Genomic DNA, 22,934 nt, shown 5'->3' with positions numbered 1-22,934 from the left:
TAGCTGCCTGCACTATTGCTTGCTTGCAGGCTGTTTGTGTATATATTTAAAAAAATTTGAGCAGGCCCAACTCGGCTCAATAAGGCCCGAGCCTAGATTTTTTGGTCGAAGAAAAGCTTGAGCCTAAAAAAACTTGAACCAATTTTACTCGAGTTGAGCCTGGAACCTCAAGTTTCAGCTCGTAAGCCAGCTTGATTCGGCTCATTGATATCCCACGTGATTTTTAAAGATTCTTTAGAAGTCTATAAGTTTTCATTGAATACACCAATACTTTTAGAAAGTCTCAAAAGGTTCATATTAAATACTTTTAAACTTTTTAAATTTCAAATAGATTTTAAAAGTCTCAATTAAGTACATCCCATATAGCAGTTTTTTAAGGTACTAGTATTTCATGTTTTTGATACTTTTGTAATATTTTCGATTTCTTTTTTTTTTTAGTCATTTAAGGTAATGTATTGCATTAATTACGCAAATTTAAAGGTAAGGTTCACCATGCCACACGATGCCCTCATTTTCATCATCCTCCTTTTTTTTTTTAATTGATTTTTGGCATCTTATTTTAAGTTTTTTGCTTTTTACGGTTCCTTGTATTGCCAAAGTCATCTTTTAAAGAAGAACTTGCAAGCCCCTGTCTAATTAATCCTGGGTGCCCTATTAAATCACTATTACTTTTTTAGTTTTCTATTTTGTTTTAAATTTTTCTCAACAATATGTTTCTGCTTTCTATCATTATTTCAAGGTCTAATTAATCCTGGGTCTGCCCACTCCAAAATTTGATTTATTGCATGATTTTGAAGTTGTGCGATTCCTCGGGGGTTCTATGCATTTATTTGAATGATTGGATTTATTTATGGATGACTGAATGTATATATGGCTGATGAATGAAATAATAATCAAATTTTTTCCATTATAATGAGGCACAAGGGAAACAAGATTCTTGGACATTGTTTTTTAAATTAATTTTTTCAAAGCGCTATTACCGGTTTGAAGGCAAGATAATTTGTAAGATATATAATCTGAAATTAACTTCTTATTTTGTGTTATAAAATACTGCAACATGCGAAATAGAATTCAACAATGGCGTGCCATGTGGCTATAAGGAAAACATTCCAGCAGGTTGAATTCATATGAAAAAACACCATGGATACATCAACAATTAAAATGACAGAGACCGAAACGAACTAGAGAGCACATTTGGAACATCACATTCAATATTACTATACGATAAGATTTCAATTTCTTTTCTTCCTCAATAGTGGCAAACACTATTTATTCCACCACCAAACCAAACATGCTGGGAACTTAGCAAAATAGGATTTCTTCTTAGGTTTATCAAATATCCCAGATCCATAAGTCTGATATGTCATCTCAATCAAGAGAGGGAACTGCAAGATGGAGAAAAGAACTATCGGAATCGTTGAAAGGATGATGATCGGAGTGGTAACCCAAGACAACTTCTCATGTAGAATCAGATACAATACAGAACCAAAGGATGCCATCATCGTAACGATCGAAAAGAACAAACATGTCAATCCAAATATTAATTTCGTCGGTAAAGACTTGAGAAAATCTTCTTCTGCATAACGCGCCGTATGAATTCCTAAGAACATCAACAGCGACGTACTCGAACTGAACATTGACAAGGCATTTGAAATCATGAAAATCAAGAATGGAGTTCTTTGAGTTTCTAGCATTGTTGGCAATCCTGAGTTTTCTTTATTACCACCTGGTACTGTGAAAGCTGTTGTGAACATTACAGCAGCAATTAGAGTGCCTACTATCATGCTTGATCCTGCTGTGCTTTTCATCCAGTTCTCTGCATCTTTGGTTAATTTCTTGTGTTCATCAGTGAATAACATTTCGGGTGTTTTGTTGATGGCATTTTTTCCTCTTTGAGTTTGGGTTGTACTATGCTCTCGACTTCCTGTTTATTGGAAGAAACAACTTAAGATGAGGATTCAAAATTTTAGATAAGACAGATTGATGTACCATTAGAGTAGATAAAATGTCGTGAATTCAAGAACACTTGTGAGTAGGAGAGAAAAAAATTACACTATATTATCTGTCACTTTGGACTACTTTTTTTTGGGATAAAATCGTGTGCACAATTTTTTCACAATTTGAACTCAAGTTCATTTCCTAAATAATACCATATCGAATCACCTCATATAAAGCTTAAACTTTTGGAAACAAGACAAACTTATATATGTGAATTAAGTGTTCAATAACTATCACCTATTTATGAAAATTGTACGTGTTGTAGAGAGGGAGCGTGTTGAAAATAAAATTCAAATAAATAAGTATACGATATCTCTGAACAGCTTAAACTTTTAGATATTATGACTTGAATAACAACAACAACAGTAACATGCATGCTCACATCCACACACATACATTACCTTGTACCATTGGAGTTCCCTTTGCATTTGTAGGGCTGCTCCAGATACCCTTTGAAGTTGAGAAGGAGGAGATATTTTTGCAGCAAGATGTAAATAATTGTTCTTAAACATATCATGCCTCCTTGCCATTATACTCTTCTTTGTTCCTAAAGTAAATATAAGGCTAAAAATCTTCTCTTGACGCAAAACTATTGCATGTGAAAAAATTGTTTTCCCTTTTTGATCTTTTCTCCATATAATTTCGGGTTTATATTTAATCATTTCTTCTATAAATTCAGAAATTCCATGCTTTATGGCATCATATATTATTGTATCCATGTCCATTTTTTTAAAGATCTGATTTGTTCAGATGTCGCACTTCTTTAAACACGTGACTTAGGAATTTCACGACTTCGACATGGACTAACTTCCTCTGGTGTATGTAATTGATCTCTGGAACTGAAAAACTAAGAAAACTAATGTTAAATAGCCAATCATGTGTTATTAATTTCCAATTCATGTGTAACGGAAATTATATGTTTATAGAGGAAGATGATACATACCAAGAAATTGCAATATCCCCCAACCGAATTTGCGCACCAACTCTAGAGCTGTACAACAGGATTTTACTTAGAGTGTCAAAATGTACTTGGTTATCAAAGCCTAGGAATACATAATGCATGAAAGCCAGCTAGACCCATCACAGGCCATGTTGTGGTCAGCCCACATCTACAGTTGGCCAGGCTCAACCGTGACAGATCATGGGGCCATGTGTTCAAACTAAATTTGGAAAAAGACTTAGGCATGGGATGAACTGGCCGAGCCGAGCCAGAGATAGTCGATGAGTCATCATGGCCTGATTGATGCCTCTAAATTAAATTTAGGAAAGGGAGGAATGTGGTGGTATTTGACGTATCTCGAGTAGTCATAGAAATCCTTCCCATCAGATCTTCGTCGCTTGATTCTGATGGATTTTAACCAAAAAAGAAAGAGCAAGATGGAGATCAAAAAACCAGAAAAATCTTTTTAAACTTTATCCACTTGGTTGATATATACGGCTGGCTCTACCAACTATGTATATATAAATTACACAAAAGATTGTCAACCATCCCTCCAACCTACTACACCTTACCTTGTGACAGATTACACTATACATGATAGCATATTACAATTTTATAATAATAACTTGGCTGACTTGAACTTAAACAATTACAAAAACAAAATGGCAACAAAAGTGACAACATTAAATCTTTAAATCATCAACACTCCTTCTTGACACTTTTGTTGGAAACACCAAGACATTTTCTTAGTGTTTCAAACCTTTCTTTTCCCAGGCTCTTAGTTAAGATATCAGCAAACTGAACTTCAGACTTGCAGTTCACCAGCTTCACTTCCTGTTTTTCTTGTGCTTCCCTGATTGAATGATACTTAATCTTGATATGTTTTGTCCTTCCATGAAACACGGGATTTTTAACCATAGCAACAGCCGATTGATTGTCACAATAAATCACAGTTGGATTTGATTGATTGTGATTTAAATCCTTCAAGACTTTCCTTAGCCAGACCGCCTGATTTGTTGTTTCTGATGCAGCCACATATTCTGCCTCTGCTGTTGATTGAGCAACTGTTTTTTGCTTAATTGAGTTCCAGCAAACTGGACTTGATCCCAGATAAAAAACATATCCAGAGGTGCTCTTCATATCATCTAAGGATCCAGCCCAATCACTATCAGTATACCCAATCAGATCCACAATTTCAGACTTTCTAAACCAGATTCCCATTTCAGCATTCCCTCTGATGTACCTCAGGACTCTCTTTGCCGCTTGAAAATGCAACTCACTTGGTTCTTGTCTAAATCTGGAGAGCAAGTTTACAGCAAAAGTGATGTCTGGTCTTGTAATTGTCAAATACATTAGGTGTCCGACCAAACTTCTATATACCTTTTCATCAGTTTTCTTGTTTCCATCATCCTTAACGAGCTTTAAGTTTTGGGGCAGAGGAGTGCTTACCTGTTTGCAATTTTCCATGCTGAATATCTTCAAGATTTCTTTGGCATACTTCCTTTGACAGATAAAAATACCTTCTTGAGATTGATCAACTTCCATTCCAAGAAAATATTTCATCTCCCCCAAATCAGTCATCTCAAATGCCAACATCATTTCAGCCTTTACTTTGTCAATTAAAGATTCATTGCTGCCGGTTACTAGAAGATCATCAACATATAGAGAAATAATGACTGATTCTTCTTCCACTTGCTTAATGTATAAGGTTTGCTCATTGACACTTTTCACAAAACCAAGACGGCTCAAATGCTCATCTACCGTGCTGTACCAGGCTCTTGGAGCCTGCTTCAATCCATATAGTGCCTTCTTCAATAGATATACCTTCTCTTCATTTCCTTCCAGCAAGAAGCCTTCGGGTTGTTCAATGAAAATTTCTTCATTTAGATAACCACTTAGGAAGGCAGACTTCACATCCAATTGATGAATTTTCCAGCCACTTTGAGCAGCCATTGCCAGCAGTAATCTGATGGTTTCATACCTAGCCACCGGAGCAAATGTGTCGGAGTAATCAACACCCATTTGTTGAGCATAACCCTTTGCAACTAATCTGGTTTTGAGCTTGTTAATGGACCCATCATAATTCAGTTTGGTCTTGTACACCCATTTAACACCAATCACATTTTTTTCTTTTGGTCTATCAACTAGCACCCAAGTTTCATTCTTTTCTATCATATTAATCTCCTCCTTCATTGCAGTCATCCAATCATGTGAATTCATTGCCTCATTGAAGTTTGAAGGCTCCAACATGGCTAAATTACATCTGGCATAAACATCTACAAGAGTTCTGGTCCTCAGCACTTCATTTTCTGAATCAGAACCACTGTCATGTTCCGGTTCATCCTCATTGATGATGTCTTCATTTTCTTGAGCTACCAACCTTGGAACTTGAGGTTTATCCAAGGTACTTGCTTCCCAATTCCATGAATTATTTTCATCCACCTTGATATCCATGCTGGATATCATCTTCTTGGTTTGAGGATTGTAGACTCTATACCCTTTTGCATTGTCACAATAGCCAACTAGAATTCCAAGCTTTGCCTTTGGACTCAATTTATCCCTTTTTGCATCAGGTATATGAGTATAACATATACTTCCAAACACTTTCAAATGCGAGACATTTGGCTTAACTCCATACCAAGCCTCAAAAGGAGTTAGTTTGTTCAAAGCTGTTGTTGGTAATCTGTTCAGAAGGTAGATTGCTGTATTCACAGCTTCAGCCCAAAAATCCTTTGGAATTTTCTTCTCAAGCATCAAGCATCTTGCCATCTCCATCACCGTCCTATTTTTCCTTTCACAAACTCCATTTTGTTGTGGTGAATACGGTATTGTCAACTGATGTTTGATTCCAACAGCATTACAGAACTTATCGAACTGATCATTCTTGAACTCAGTTCCATTATCTGTTCTGATGGCTTTGATCTTACAATTGCACTCATTTTCCACCAGATTTTTGAACTTCTGAAATACACCAGCAACCTCTGACTTCTTCTTTAAAAAATAAACCCAACACATCCTTGTTAAATCATCAATGAAGAGTATAAAGTATCTACTACCATTTAGTGTTTGTGTTCTCATTGGACCACAAACATCAGAGTGTATTAATTCCAGCTTTTTTGATGCTCTTCTTGACTGATTTTTAGGAAATGGTAGTCTCGCTTGCTTTCCAAGTTGACAGATATCACATACACAGCTATCATCACATATGTCAGGCAAGTTTTCAACAAGATTCATCTTATGCATTTGCTTAAGTGAAGTGAAGTTTGCATGACCAAACCTTTTGTGCCAAAGTGTAGATTTCATATCAGTACAAGAGTATGCATGAGATGTCAAATTTTTCCATTCTAAAGGGAAGCTTCTTTGCTTCATTTCAACAGACATTAACTCCTGATTTTTTGGATCAAGTATGGTGCAGCCATCTCCTTTGAAAATCAATGTATATTGCTTCTCAATTAATTGACCAACACTAATTAAATTCTGGTCAATTTTAGGTACAAAAAGAACATCTGAAACTCGTTTAATACCTGATGGAGTGTGTACAACAATCACTCCAATCCCTTCCACTTTGACATAATCTCCATTGCCTACTCTTACCCTCGATTTATATGTTCGATCTAATTCAACAAAGGTGCTTGAATTAGAGACCATGTGGTGGGTGCAGCCACTGTCCAGTAACCAGGTTTTATCACTGTTGCAGCCTTTGAAATTATTGGCAGTGAAGAGATGCTCCTCCTGATGTTGCAGCTGATCGTCTGCCATCTGAGCCTGCTTCTTTTCATGTCTTTCCTTTTGTGATTTACACACCTTTTGCACATGACCAAATTGTTTACAGTTTCGACACTGAACTCCTGGTCTATACCAGCACCATTTTGGTGAATGTCCAGTCTTTTTGCAATGTGGACATGGTGGATATGAGTTTGCTGTATCAGCAGACTTGCTGCTTTCCCCCTTCTTTTTCTCAGATCCTGCTTTCTTCATATTAAGACTTGTTTGAGCTTTGTACTTCCCTTTTGCAAACAAAGCTCCTTCGACCTGTTCTTCTTCTTGCCTCAGCTGCCTCCTCTGTTCAGTGGCATGGAGAGCATTTATCAATTCAGCTAGAGTTATAGTGGAAAGATCTCTTGAGTCTTCAAGAGATGATATCTTAGCCTCAAATTTTTCTGGTAAGCTTATCAAAACCTTTTCCACTATTCTCCTATCAGGAAGGTCATCTCCTAACAACCTTATTTTGTTCACAACCTTCATCAGTCTATCAGCATAGTCTTTGACAGATTCAGTGTCCTTCATCTTCAGGCCTTCGTATTCTCTTCTTAAGTTCAAGACTTGCATTTGTCTTGTTCTTGCATTGCCTCTGAACTCCTCCTGCAACCTGTCCCAGGCCTCCTTTGCTGATTCATAGGTTATTATCCTGGTGAATATTCCATCAGACACAGCCGACTGGATACAAGACAAGGCTTTGAACTTTTTTGCAACCTCCTCACTATGTTGCTTCAGTTGAGTAATTGTAGGATTTGCTCTTAAGGCCGGTGGTTCAACACCTGATTCTGTGATTTCCCACAGGTCATAAGCCTTTAAATAAGCCTTCATCTTTGTTGCCCAAAAGTCATAGTTCTCTCCTGTGAAAACCGAAGGTAAAGGTGCTGAAAATCCAGTTGATGCCATCTGGATCTGATCCTATATTACGACTGATATGATGAAGGTTTTTTATGTTCAGGTTTCTTACTTGTTTTCTCTTCTTTTTGATCTCACAGATCCCACTTCAAAGATCAGTACAGCTCTGATACCATGATGGATTTTAACCAAAAAAGAAAGAGCAAGATGGAGATCAAAAAACCAGAAAAATCTTTTTAAACTTTTATCCACTTGGTTGATATATATGGCTGGCTCTACCAACTATGTATATATAAATTACACAAAAGATTGTCAACCATCCCTCCAACCTACTACACCTTACCTTGTGACAGATTACACTATACATGATAGCATATTACAATTTTATAATAATAACTTGGCTGACTTGAACTTAAACAATTACAAAAACAAAATGGCAACAAAAGTGACAACATTAAATCTTTAAATCATCAACAGATTCATCAATTTGAATGATGTGATGATCAGTAGTACCTGATGTTTGCATTTCTACATGCTCGTTGTCCCAAGGTGTGTATACACTTACACCTTGTGTAAAAAGTTCAGATTACTTTTCAAAATGATTAACGTTCAACATTTGCATTTAAAGCATGTTTATATATTGCACTAGATAGTATGAAAAAGAAACCAAAATTTATCTAAATGTGCCCTTGAGGTAAAATTGTTTGTGAATGAAATTAATAGGAGAGCATTTATGTACTTACAATGGTAGATCCATCTTTCCCAAAATGTAAGCTTAGTCCCACTAAGAAATGCGGAAGGCTTGTGAGCCAATATTTTGAGTGTGTAATTACCACCATGATCTGGGGTAACACCCAACTTTGGATACCTTTTCAATAGCATAGAAGCAACATCTACAATAAGCAAAAAAGCGTGAATTAGGTATCCATATCATAGGGATTAAGCCCTAATCTCAATTGCTACTAAAACTTTTGGTAAACTGAAATCAAAAAACATATAGCCCTCGTCTAGAAAATTTATAGATCAATTTATAGTGAGAAATAGTAGTGAATTCCACAAAAAATTGTGGATAATAATGAGTGGTAATTTTGAATTCGTATTTGAAATTATGTTAGATTCTGACTGAATTTAAAACCAGTTTATAAATTGCATTCAAACAGTGATTTCTAGTACTTCACACTCAACGTGAATACTCTGTCTTCATTACTGTGGTAAAAAATGGCCACCTAAAATATGCAGTATATATGCAAAAATATTAGGTTTATTTGCATTTGAGGGAATTATTCAAAAGTGTGATTGGACTCCACTCATTATCCATTCACATACCATAAATTATAGCAGTAATAAGGGAATTGAGTAGTGTGACTCCATTTTCACCCTTTTCAGGACTGAGCTCATCTTTTGGCGTCACTTTATATAAATAACGAACCATTTCCTTTTTTCCATACAATGCAGCCACAATCAAAGGAAGATGCCCATCTTCATGATCTGCAGTTTCTATTGTAACTAATTTTTTGTTCTTACATACCATTGCCTTGGCCAGTTTCTTTGCACCACAGATCGCAGCAAGAGATAAGGCCGTAGCTCCGTATTCATTTTTCAGTTCTAAGTCAGCTGCATCCATCATGATTACAAGTTTTTCTGCAATTTCAATGTGTCCAGACAAAATTGCAATGTGCAGAGCTGTATCTTTGTGTGATGAAACTATTTCCCTAATCGCATCTTGATTCTGCCGAAGGATTTCTTCTATAGAATGCCACTTACCTTCTTCAATTGCCTTGTATAAGTGCTCGTAAGCAAGGTGCTTTCTCGACCCTGCAAACAATGTTGTCGACCTGTATGTGACGGGCTTGTGTTGAATTCATTAAATAAAAGGGAAAATTGGCGCCACCACATTGTTCTTGTGGAAGAATATCTAAGAGTTAAATTTTATAGATAGTTACTGAAGTTTACATGACAATTTAACAAAGATTTGAACAATTTTCGTCTTTGAGAACTGATTGTGCAACTGTAATAAATGGTTGATGACTAACTTACTCATTTTTAAATAAATGAGAACAAACAATGCAATTTCGTGTTTCTTATAACATGATAAGTTTTTAGACAAACTAGTTCATTGAAATAGTACCATTATCTTCGACATGACTCTCTTCATCGTGATCTGAGCTTGGCGCTGGTTGTCGAAGCCGAGCCCAATCCCTCTCAGTCAAATGAGTCCATACATAGTGAGCAGAAATGTGGTCTTTAAACTTAGAGTATATTGCTGATCCACATGAAAGTTGAATTGCATGCAGAGCCAAAGCATTCTTTTTCTTCCATTTTTCACGCTCATGTTTATTTGTCTTATCTGGTTTACTCTCCTTAGAGACAACATCCCAAAGCCCATTCCCAATGAAATAATTTTTCAAGCAATTTTTCCAGGTTTCAAAACTATCCTCAGTTAGCTCCTCCAGCACAATAGCCACACCTGCTAGATTAAGCTTTGTGTTATCTATTCGCCAATCAAAAAATGAAAGTTCAGTGACAAATTTAAAGCAAAAGAAAAGAAAGTTTGATGACTAAATGAAACAATGCTATAAGTTGAGTGTGGCAAGCAGTTTTTCAAACTGGTCAAGAAAAGTTGCTGTTCCTGGCCCTGTGAATGGACCATAAAAAGTACTATCTTCTTTGTTGCTTCGCAAGTTTATTCGTGAACTAGCAATTGAATAATAGAGCTCAAGTTGAAAAAGGAAACTTGAGACAACAACCACAAATGAACAAAAAAAATTAATAATAATAAAATAAAATAACGCAAAGTAAGTTGAGGCATCTTACTTGACTCTAATTCTGTCATTTTCTCTCACGACGAAGAACAATTGTAAACATGCTATTATCATCGAGAAAGGCAAGCAGTGTTTATACATGCACTCTATAGTATTGCCCTATGCTCAAGTAAGGTACACTATTATTATTATTATTATTATTATTATTATATATATTTTTACATTTACTTTCTATCTTCTCTCTTTTTGTCTCCTTCTTTGCTGTCCACAGACCTGGTGCCTTCCTTAGCAATTATTCTCAACTTCTTGGATCCAACAAGGCAACAATGTGCTGCACATTGTGCAGAAAAACAATATTTACCCAAAAAAATTAGAAAAAAAAAGTTCCTAATTGAAATGTTTTCAAATTTTCCTTTTTTTTTCTTTTTAATTAAATTAACCACGACAAATTAAAAGTATTTATTTACTGAAAAATAAAAATAAAATACAAATTTACGAGGAAAACATGTAACTTAACTTTGGACTAATTAATTTTCTGATGGGTAAAATCTCAAATTCTTTAGATATGCAGATAATAGTAAAAGTATAAGAGATTATGCTACACCTCTTTATAAGTTTTGTAGTATGCGAGTGAAATAAGAAAATTTATACAATAGCCTGGAAAGTTCATGTAATTTGCTCTAAATAAAATGTTCTTTTTACAAATTTTTAAACTAATTTAAATAATTGTAAAAACAACATTTTATTTAGAGAAAATTATATAAATTACAGCAGCCATTTAGCTCAAATTTCACAAAATAATAGTGATTTGGACTGGTTTAAAAAGATTTAACCCTCATTAATTTAAAAAATTAATTTTTTCCATAACTCATTTTTACTACTTTCAATAAAATAATTTTACTTGTAAATCTAAAATTTTTCCTATTCTCTAACTGCACAATCTCCAAAAAATTATTATTATAAAATTTATTTTTTCGCAAAGAGCTCAAACAGGGCTTCAGCCTCTGTTGGCAGGACAACATTGGAGCAAGGTAGGCCCATTTCTTTAAATGAACTTAGGCACTTCGCATTATAGGAAAACATGTAATTAAAATTATATTATCATTAATCAAGTTTTAACTAATTTTATTCAAAGATTAGGTGTTAATTATATTATCAAATAAGGTAGGATTAGTAATTAACCCAGATTTGCAAGTTGATTAACTAATTTCAAAATCTTCAAAACCTAGATCTCTCTCTCACATGCAAATATTCACATTGTCGTTGATGCACTAGTTTAGTGTTTTTGGGACTTTTTCATTCTGCTGAAATTCGAAAGGGAATGAATGTGCTAAGATGAGATTGGGAAATGTAGCTTCTGCAAAGCATAAAACCACCAAATTCCTGTTTCATCTTCTTCATAGATTTGCATTGGGCTTCCCTTTCTTCGTCTAGGCTTTCTCTTCTTCATATATATTCTCATTTCTCATTGTAGAGGTGGTGATGATGGTTGTAATTGAGGATGTTGTGGTGGTGATGCAGGTTGTGGCGCTGTGGTGGTAGAAAGAAATTTAGTGCAGAAAATAGGCATTTGTGAATTATTTGGTGGTGGTGGTTAATGCGGCATTTGAGGTGTAGTTGGTGATGTTGGGTTGGAGGTGGTGGAGGATTTGATGTAGAGATGGTGATGATGATGGTAGTTTTGATTGAGGTGGTATTGGTTTTGAAGTGTTAGGGTTGATGCGGGTGGTGGTGGGAATGGAAGCAGGAGCGGGGAGGGATAGGTTTGAGAAAGAGTTGTTGTAGCCAGATAATTGTGATCAATAAAAAGAATAAATTGTGGTTAATAAATAACATTTGACCTAAAAATATGTGACCTGTGACTAAATTTGTAATTGTGACAATTTATATTTTTTGTGATCGAGAAATGAGTTTTCACCAATTAATTTGATAATTTGTGATCATGAAATATGTTGTGACCTATAAAATTTGCGATTTGTAATTGAGAAATAAGTTGTAATTAATTTGATAAATTGTAATCGAGAATTAACTTACGACCAATTTGTGATCGTGAATAAGTTGTGACTTATAAAGTTTGTTATTATGAGCGATAAATTTGAGAAATTGTGACCGATAAATAACATGTCACAACTAGACGTATATCCAATTACATCTTCTAGGTCACTGGTTACAAGTTAGATGTCATTGGTCACAAGTATCAAGTCACATTAGAATTGATAAAAGGTCACAATAAGACATATTTGGTCACAAATCCCAGGTCACATTATACACTGATAACAACTCACAACTAAACATATAATTGATTACAACTTCCAGGTCACTGGTCACATGTCATTGATAACAAATCACAACTAGATAGGTATTTAGTTACAGCTATAAGGTAATAGGTTATAGATCAAAATGCCCTATATCACAGGTCACATTATGCATTGATAACATGTAACGACAAGATATATTTGATTATAGCTCCTAGGTTACATGTCAAACTAAAGAAAAATATTTTCGAAGAATTTATACAGAAAAAATTGATTACAGAGAATCTTGTCTTTGTAATTACACAAAATTTATGAAATTCTACTCAATATCCATTTAAAAGTACCCCTAATTCGAAATTCAAAGAAAATAAAAAATTGCACTTTCCAACAACAATCAAGTTTCAAAACAGATTTTAACCCTTTAAACAATTAAAATAAAATATAAAGAATAATACTAAATCCTTTACATTTCTCCCTCATCTGTCTCCTTCTTCAACCTCAATTCCCCCCATTCAATTGAATGACCAATACATAATAATTGTTGCAAACCAAGTTAATAACCAATTCTCGCTGTATATCTCCAACAAAAAGTTCTCACACTATTAAAAAACAATAGACTAAGCAGACACTATTACTTTTTGTATCATTTCATGCACATCTAGTAGACAGGCTCTGAGCATGAGACAATAATTGCTTTGTTGTTGAACAATCTGGTGATTTATCCGTATGATTTAGATGTTCGACGGGGAATCCTTCATTGCTAAACAGTGGCGTATTTCAAGGATGAAACACAATTTCTTATCCGGTACCACTATTTCCATCAACACTTTTTATATATACATCCACTTTTAAAAATTAAATTTTATTATATTTTAAAATCCTATGTAAATTTACTTAAATAGATATAAACAAAATTAAATAAAACTACATAACTCTAAATTGATCCACTAGTTTTTATTTTCATTTATGCTTGACTATAATCCTAATAGAAAGAGAAAAAAATACATGAATAAAATTATAGGTGATGGTGGCCCTAAATGTGATTTCTGTGTCGGGAATTGACACGACTTGTTCCGAATCACCCTAGTGGACTGGAATCGTGACGTGCGCCGAGGATAAATGCTGACTAGATGTCAAGGCTATCATCAAGGCTGACATAATACGATGGGCCCAAATTATTTACTTTGTGCTTCATCAAAATGAGTTATAACACTCAACATGTCGTGTGGCTCTCATTCCGAAATCATTAGGCTCTTCCAGTTAAAAAGAATCAATTTCCACCTGTAGGAAAATTATGGAAAAATATATGAGTTGATAGCTCGGTGAGTGGAGAAGTTCAAAAATAATTATACTTTTTCATTTTTACATTTTTATCAAAAATCGAGTTCATATAATTGATAACTCGTAATATAACATCATATAATTATAGCCAAGACATGAGACATTCGCATAACGTGGTAAAATATCATTTCAAGTCATGATATAATCATAAGCTGGTAATCATGCTATAATCTCATCACATCAAATGTATTGGAAAATTCATTAAAAATATACCATTTGACTAAAATCTGTAATCCACCTCTCGGGCTAAAAACTTTCGCCACAGGCCTTTGGCCCCTCTGTGAACGAAAGCGGGTCTCAAAACCTCTAATAATCAATTCTAGAACACGGCCAAGGCCCCTTAGTGAACTATATATACACGATCACGATCCCTTCATCTCCAGTCGACCCCTCAGTGTAGTATAGAACACGACCAAGGCCCCTCTGTGAACTAGAAGAAGTACATAATCACGAGTACTTTTCTGGTCGATCTCAATATCACGTCTCACATACCAAACAAATCTCAATATCACATGTCTCATATACCAAGTTACAAATGTACAATAAATAATCCTTGAAATTTCACATGTATCATAATAAAAGAGATTTCCATAATAATCATGTAATTCGAACACATAATTGTACATACTTTAACAATATACTTAATTCATACATACTTTAAAAGTATATATATTTTTCCACTCATAGAGCTATGTACACCAATATCAACTCGATTGGTAAGCTGTCCCGATATCTGTATCGCCGTTTGAAATATAATATAATTTTTAAATTAACAATTAACTATTTTAAGTAATCTCAATAATTAAATAGGCGATACCCAAACTTAATCATTTCATTTTTAAGCGATTTCTAAAACCTCTTTAATCACTAAAACTAGTTTTTCTTTCATTTTACTCAATTTCATAGTTTATTATATTTAACCCCTTTAATAAAATTGAATTTAATCTAACAATTTAACAACTATAAAATTAAACATAATTTGATAATAAGTAACTTTTTACTTACCTTTAACTTTGAAGAATTTAAGCCTAATAGTAGAAGAACTTATTTTCTAACACGTTAGCGAATTTTCCATTTTTTTTTCCTTTTCTCCTTCTTTTGTTTTTTCCTTCTTCTTTCTCTTTCTTTCTCCCTGTTTCCGTTTCTCTATGCGTGTTTTTGTATGTGTAGGCAAATGGATTTGTTTGGCAATGGATTGATATAAAATAAATGCACCACCTCACCTTTTTTGTTTGCCTTTTTTTTTTTTTAATACTTTTGACTTTTCTTTTAATTAAACTAATGTTTTGTTTTTTTGACTTTTCTTTTAATTAAACTAATGTATTACAAAACTCACCCCCTTAAAAGATTTTTGTCCTCGAAATTCAATTAATTAAGTGCGGAAAAGTCGTGGATATTGAGAACGCATCTGCTTTTCCCTCTCCCATGTCGCCTCTTCTACAACATGATTTCTACAACGAATTTTTAGTCCCAAAATTTAATTTTTCCTATCATACTTTTAATAACTTCCTAAGCCAATATATGATATTCTCATCTTTCATTTTTCTTTCTTTTTTTTTTCCAAACACATTCTTTTTCTATAACAATGGTTACATACTAAGATCGAACAACATTCTTTTGCCCATTTCATCATACGTCCTTGGAATATTTCAATATTATATATAACATCAATTATTGTCACTTGTGTCTAGTTTTTATATGTCAATTCCATGAAAATAAATAGTTATCCGATTCTCCTTTAATTAACCAACCATAATTGATAACCTCCCTTTTGAACTTATCTTCAGAGTGTCTAACGTTCTATTTTTTTGAACTTGTCTTTATAGTGTCTAGCATTCTACCAAAAGAAGATGCACAATGTAATTTAATTATATAAGTTCTTACAACTAATCAAAGATAAATATTCCAATTCCACCATGTAATTATCAATATTATCTATATATAATTTTACAAGTCTATCCTATGAACTGACTATATCATTTAAAAAGAATCTTGTAACCTTAATTAATATATCCACAATAATTTAATTACTATTTTGCCTCCATTCCGTGTATTTGGAATCCCCAAACAAAAATATTTGAGGGTAATTGCCTCCATTTTAAATTAACAATATCTCCAAAAATTCAATTGTTCATGATTTTGTAAAATTCTAGTTATCCTCAACAAAACAATTGAGATAGCTCAATATGGTGTTCTTTTCCTTTAATTCTATATCACCCAATGATAATATATACACAATTTCCATTTCCACTATTTCGAATAAAATATACCTTAAAGTCTGATGATTGAAAACTATTGATATTTTTCTCAATGTGATGACAAAATCCCAATATAACCAACTTCAAATCATGTTTTAATCATGCATCTTTAACAATCTACAGTATCATCCATAATTTATAAGTTTACTTCAGAATACGTTCTAAACCTTAACATAAATCATTATTGATATCATCTTTAAATATAAGAGCAAATATTTCCTCATAATTTCCCAATAGCAAAACTTTTGACATTTCTATACCCATACAAATTTTGTTCTTTCTTTCTATAAAGAGACAATAATAACATTTAATCCATAAAAATCTATTTTCTTATTCCATAAATAGGTCGTTGATCTATCATTAATGCATCATCCTTCTTGTATATCACATAAAGATCTTTAATTAAGATGATATAACCTAAAGATACTATTTCACAATGAGTAAAATCTATATTTGATGATCATCTTAAACTTTAGACATAGCCAACATGTCCTACTTATATTCCTTAACAAATATATTTTGATAAAAATGGAATACTTTGTTCATAATCCATACAATTGAAAATAGCCCAAAAATTACATCACTAAAATTTCAATAAATTCATCTTAACTTCAAAATTTAACTCAATGCTTCTCAATTGTATGGAATATAACACAATAATCCAATGAATGGCCTTAACAAAATTAATTAACTTGATAACCCAAATTTATCATCACATTATTTTGCTATAGGACAACCATTATATTCATTTACATGCTATTCACCATATCATGTTATGATCATGTAACTTGGCGTTTATCGTCATATCGTATGACCTAAAACATTTAATTATGTCAATTTTCCTTAATATCATAAGATGATAACCTTCATATTTATCAAGTGAACATTTCACACATCAATATACCGCATGTTAATTTTCCAATCTCAACAAATTTCAATTCTACCATTCTCTATTTTTTTTTTCCACATAAACATATCTAAATGCACATATCCATTTAATTCTATTTTTAAAGCAACAAATCACCCCATAATAGGTAATCATTATGAAATTCATTCCTATTATTCTCACATTCCTTGTAATCAAACCGCTCATAAATAATCGAAATAATTGGAATTACCATTAATTTTCTCAATGCCTAAAATACACCATAACACATTGTCATCTATCAATCAACAAATCATCATTTTGTCGTCCACAATTTCTTATCATATAGCATAAATATACACCATTATGATTTCTATTATCATCCCTTATAAGTGGCCACAAATCACCACAAAATTCTGATAACACCAAAGACCATTTGGCTTCAAAAATAATTAAAATTCCACGCTAGTTGTAAAATCTATAACTTCGAATGCCCCGCAAAATCATCAAAATCTGTTCAAATCTTAATAGGTTACATATACACATAGTTTCAACCCAACAACTAATAACATTTCCAACCATCGGATCATTATACTAGTCTTTTCTGGATCTGTTAAAAATATCTTTATATCATTTTTGGTTCCATACATTTGAGTTAGAGAGCCTGTGATTTCTGCCACCACGACATGCAATCATATCCACTGAACATGCATGAACCATAAAAATTTTCAAAACCATGCTCTGATACCACTTTGACACGACCAGTCCCGAATCACCCTAGTGGACCTAAAACGTGACGTGCGCCGATGATAGATGCTGACTAGATGTCAAATCTATCACCAAGGCTGACTATGAGTTATTTCAAAAAATACAACAAAATCAAATGCTTATGTAAAACATAATGCGATGGGCCCAAATTATTTACATTGTGCTTCATCAAAATGAGTTATAACACTCAACATGTCGTGCGGCTCTCATTCCGAAATCATTAGGCTCTTCAAGCTAAAAAGAATCAATTTCCACCTGTAGGAAAATTACAGGAAAATATATGAGTGGATAGCTCAGTGAGTGGAGAAGTTCGAAAATAATTATACTTTTTCATTTTTACATTTTTATCGAAAATCGAGTTCATATCATTAATAACTCGCTAGATAATGTCATATAATTATACCCAAAACGTGAGACATTCACATAACATGGTAAAATATCATCTCAAGTCATGATACAAATATAAGCTGGTAATCATGCTATAATCTCACCACATCAAATGTACTGAATAATTCACCAAAAATGTATCCTCTGACTAAAATCTGTAATCCGCCCCTCGGGCTAAGAACTTTCGCCAGGGGTCTTAGGCCCCTTCGTGAACGAAAGCGGATCTCAAGATCTCTGATAATCAATTCTAGAACACCCCAAGGCCCCTCAGTGCACTATATATACACGGTCACGACCCCTTCATCCCCAGTCCCTCAGTGTAGTATAGAACACGGCCAAGGCTCCTTTGTGAACTAAAAGAAGTACATAATCACCGGTACTTTTCTGGTCGATCTCAATATCACGTCTCACATACCAAACAAATCTCAATATCACATGTCTCATATACCAAGTCACAAATGTACAATAAATAATCCTTGAAATTTCACATGTATCATAATAAAAGATATTTCCATAATAATCATGTAATTCGAACACATAATTGCACATACTTTAATAATATACTTAATTTATACATACTTTAAAAAAATATATTTTTTTTTCACTCACAGAGCTATATACACCAATATCAACTCGATTGGTAAGCTGTCTCGATATCTGTATCGCCGTCTGAAATATGATATAATTTTTAAATCAACAATTAACTATTTTAAGTAATCTCAATAATTAAATAGACGATATTCAAACTTAATCATTTCATGTTTAAGCGATTTGTAAAACCTCTTTAATCACTAAAATTAGTTTTTCTTTCATTTTACTCAATTTCATAGTTTATTATATTTAACCCCTTTACTAAAATTGAATTTAATCTAACAATTTAACAACTATAAAATTAAACATAACTTGACAATAAGTAGCTTTTTACTTACCTTTAACTTCGAAGAATTTAAGCCTAATAGTAGAAGAACTTATTTTCTAACACGTTAGCGAGTTTTCCTTTTTTTTTTCTTTTCTTTTTCTCCTTCTTCCCCCCTTCTTCATTCTCTTTCTTTCTCCCTGTTTCCATGTCTCTCTGCATGTTTTTGTACGTGTAGGCAAATGGATTTGTTTGGCAATGGATTGATATAAAATAAATGCACTGCCTCACTTTTTTTAATAGTTTTGACTTTTCTTTTAATTAAACTAATGTTTTGATTTTTGACTTTTCTTTTAATTAAACTAATGTATTACAGGAATCATATCAGATTTCATTTGCATTCAAACGAAATCTGATGCGGTTTCATCATTTAATCAAGAAAGAAGAATAATTGTAGCCAACAAAGTTAGTAAAATTCTGCTTGCTTAAATTGGACTTTATTCTTCTTTGTTTCTTTATCTTTTGTTGTTTGAAATATTCTAATACTCAAAACTTCAATAAACAAAGAATTTATTTCATGTTAATTTAATGTTCAATCAATTCAGTTTCGTTCTTATTTAATTCATTTGGTTTAAGAATTTATGATTTTAGGGATTGGGCAAATCTATAGTGTTAGGGATATATTTAAAGTGGGATGAATACATACAATTCATATGGATATATATTATTTAAATGAATGAATTTAATAAGGATAAGATTGGAATATGACATGGATGTAAATAGTATTTTTGTAATAAGATTGGAATATGACATGGATGTAAATAGTATTTTTGTAAGTTTTTAAAATTTTATTAGGGATGAATTTAGAGTGGGATGTACTTATAAAAAATGTAAAAGAAAATAGCAGTACTCTTTCTTATCTCTAATCCCATAATAATACAACCACTACGTGGGTACTTCTCCTTCCCGACGATGACCAGATCTGGATCGCCACTGCCGCTTCGCTTCAAATAATAATGGACCTGTCGCTTTACGTTCTCACTGAAAACCACCACCTCCTCCCACCCTATATACGAGGCCGGGGCTGTTGAACTTACCATTGCCTCCATTAAGTAAATTAAAATTATTTACACCGAAATTAATAAGACTACATTATACACAAAATTAATAGAATGAAGTGAGGAAGAAATTAAGAGAAGATAGATGAATTGGGAGATAATTTCGAATGAGATTTCCGTCCAGTTGAACGGAGAGATGGAATTTGATTGTAAAATATACCTATTTCAGTTTCCCTTCATTAATTTGTAATAAATTTAATTAAAATATTATTTATGACCTGAATTTTGAAAAGTAGTCCTCAAGTTTTTTGATATTGGACGTGGATTTTTTTCCCTCGGGATTATAATGTTGATTTAATTGCCTAATCATGCTAGGCCAAGTGCTAAGCATCAAATTATGGACCAATTTCACATTTTCTTATCCTACAAATACTGAAATAAAGAAGTAAGAATGATAAATCATCAAGGGAAAATTGCAGCTATGCTTCCAAACCTTTTAAATTTCATTTCTTGCAACCATGGTCCTAAGCCATTCAAGTTCGTGTGGCCGAAGTCCAAATGGATGGAAACCGTCCACTCTTTCATAGTATTCAATCACGCCCCAAATATCTCCGCTTATCTCAAATGCTAAATTTATATTATTTCTATCATGATCTCATGTCATGTATACCATATATATTTGAAAATTTATCATTTCATTCTTTCTCCTCAATTCGCTACTTGTGGCTAAATAGTTGTTCTAGATTATCAATTGTTTCAAGCATTTGCATTTCCCTACTGAAAATGAACTTTAGAAAATAAGACCCATTCAAAATCCAATTCCCTTTTGTTCTGACGAGTATAATTTAATGATCGAAATTTAGGGTTTATGGGGGGGAGGGGTGAGGGCAGAAGAAGATGGGATAGTCAACTTAAGAAAAGCCAAAATTCCAATAACGAAGAAGAGAAAATAGAGATTTCTATTGGTAGAGATAGAACCAATGAAGCAAAGGATTTGAAAACGAATTTTTGGAATTCAGGAGTGACGAGAGTGATATTAATTCTTTAGGGAAAGATGAGGACTTGGTGAGTAGTAATGGAATTGATGCTAAATTGGAGGATTTAGAGAGGTAGCAAAATGGGTATTAAGATTTGGCGTTCTATCTTAAAAAGTCAACATTATTAATAGAAGTAATCCAATCTTTTATAACTTCATCTATATTTTCATCTTTATTTGATGTGAGATTTTATTTTTTAACTTGCCTCTGCAAGATGTGGCTTGTTTGAGTAGATCAATTATGAAATTCATATGCTCATTTTTTAGTTTTAATTGGATTGAATTACTTATTAGAGTTTAATGAGCTCCGATACCATATTAAAATTTGATGTTCCGTCTAAAAATGTCAACCTCATTAAGAAGAGTAGTTTAATCTTTTATAAGTTGGTCTATATTTTGATCTTTATTTGATGTGAAATTTTATTCATTAACAATAGGGAAGCGATTTTGGTGGTGAAAAGCGGGAAGCAAATGTTGAGAAGACTGAATGTCATACGTACCTGATTTGACGATTTTTGTTAAGACTTGGGGTCCATCTTAATAAGGTCAACCTTATTAAGAGGAGTGTCCCAATTCTTTTTATATTGGTCATTATTTCGATATTTTACCGATGTGGGATTATATTCCCTTAACATGCCCCCGCAAGATGGTGGCTTATTTGAGCAGACCAATCTTGAAATCCGTGTGCTCATTTTTAGAGACTTAATCGGATCGAATCGCTCGTTGGAGCTTAATGGGCTTTGATACCATGTTAAGATTTGGGGTCCATCTTAATAAGGTCAACCTTGTTAAGAGAAGTGTCTCAATCCTTTATATATTGGTCATTATTTCGGTATTTTACCGATGTGGGATTATATTCCCTTAACAATTTTTAAACTATGTATCGGTTACACGTCCAATGATTGTAATATTGTACACTCAAGATACTGTTGGGTGCGGAAGCTCGAATACAACTTGTTGATTCCAACGGATTGTAAAGAATGAAATTTAATGATAATATTATGAAGTAAACAAGATCACACCACAAATAACAAGATTTAGTTGTAAAGAGGAACAAGAAGGATTAAATGCTGAGGAACGATATTTATTATTAAACAATATGGAGAAAATATTAGAGAACAGCAATAAATGCTTCTTGGTTACTTATTCTAAACTGACAAAGGAGCCTTGTATTTATAGGCCACGTTCCAAATCCTAGAAGAGTCCTAAAAGGAAAAAAATATTACAATTATGAGACCCAATTTTAATGAGATTTTATTTCTTTGTTATTGAATGCAGTTAGACTCCTTTCCAACACCAACAACACGCGATTCAAGACTCCTATTTGAGTCACAACTCTAACATATACGTTCCATCTTATTACCTCATGTTGCTATGCAATAAAATGATTTCTATATTGTTTCAAAGATATCCGGAACTCGTACCATTATTCATGTGCCCAAACCATGCCACGTCTTGATAAAATTGAGTCAATTGAATTAATTATGATGTCTTTGATCTTACAGCTCGCATCAACATGATCAGAAGCCACGATAGTGTGTAATGTATCTGAAATCTTCAATTAAGTTAACTTATCCTGCAATGGCGTTGCTTCTTGCTATCTTATCCATTCTCTATTTTTCTCCAGCCTAGCATTATGACTGTACTCAAAGACTTAACTAATCGTGTCCAAGAATCCAACAGAAAGAAGAACAGATTATAGATTTTCAAATTGATGTGAAGTCTGATTTTCGGCTTGAGTAAACAGAGACACCGCATATGACAGTTTTTGTGATAAAGTATATAGAGTTCATAATCAA

General features: G+C 33.2%; 1 protein-coding gene across 1 annotated transcript; it reads right to left on the bottom strand.

Moving 5' to 3' along the window:
- Positions 1–1,265: 1,265 nt before the first annotated feature.
- LOC111370910 (ankyrin repeat-containing protein NPR4-like) lies at positions 1,266–1,859 on the bottom strand. Its single transcript, XM_022992815.1, has one exon. The coding sequence runs from the start codon at positions 1,857–1,859 to the stop codon at positions 1,266–1,268; it is 594 nt and encodes a 197-aa protein (XP_022848583.1).
- Between the last annotated feature and the right edge of the window lie 21,075 nt (positions 1,860–22,934).

The sequence above is a fragment of the Olea europaea genome, chromosome 2, assembly GCF_002742605.1.
Source record: "Olea europaea var. sylvestris chromosome 2, O_europaea_v1, whole genome shotgun sequence".
Taxonomy (NCBI): Eukaryota; Viridiplantae; Streptophyta; class Magnoliopsida; order Lamiales; family Oleaceae; genus Olea; species Olea europaea.
The sequence above is the reverse complement of the archived record's forward strand: the minus strand, read 5'-3'. Positions and strand labels throughout refer to the sequence as shown.

Bases quoted from the DNA above. Each gene is read 5' to 3' on its own strand.
- LOC111370910 (XM_022992815.1), bottom strand. From the start codon at position 1,859: ATGTTATTCACTGATGAACACAAGAAATTAACCAAAGATGCAGAGAAC.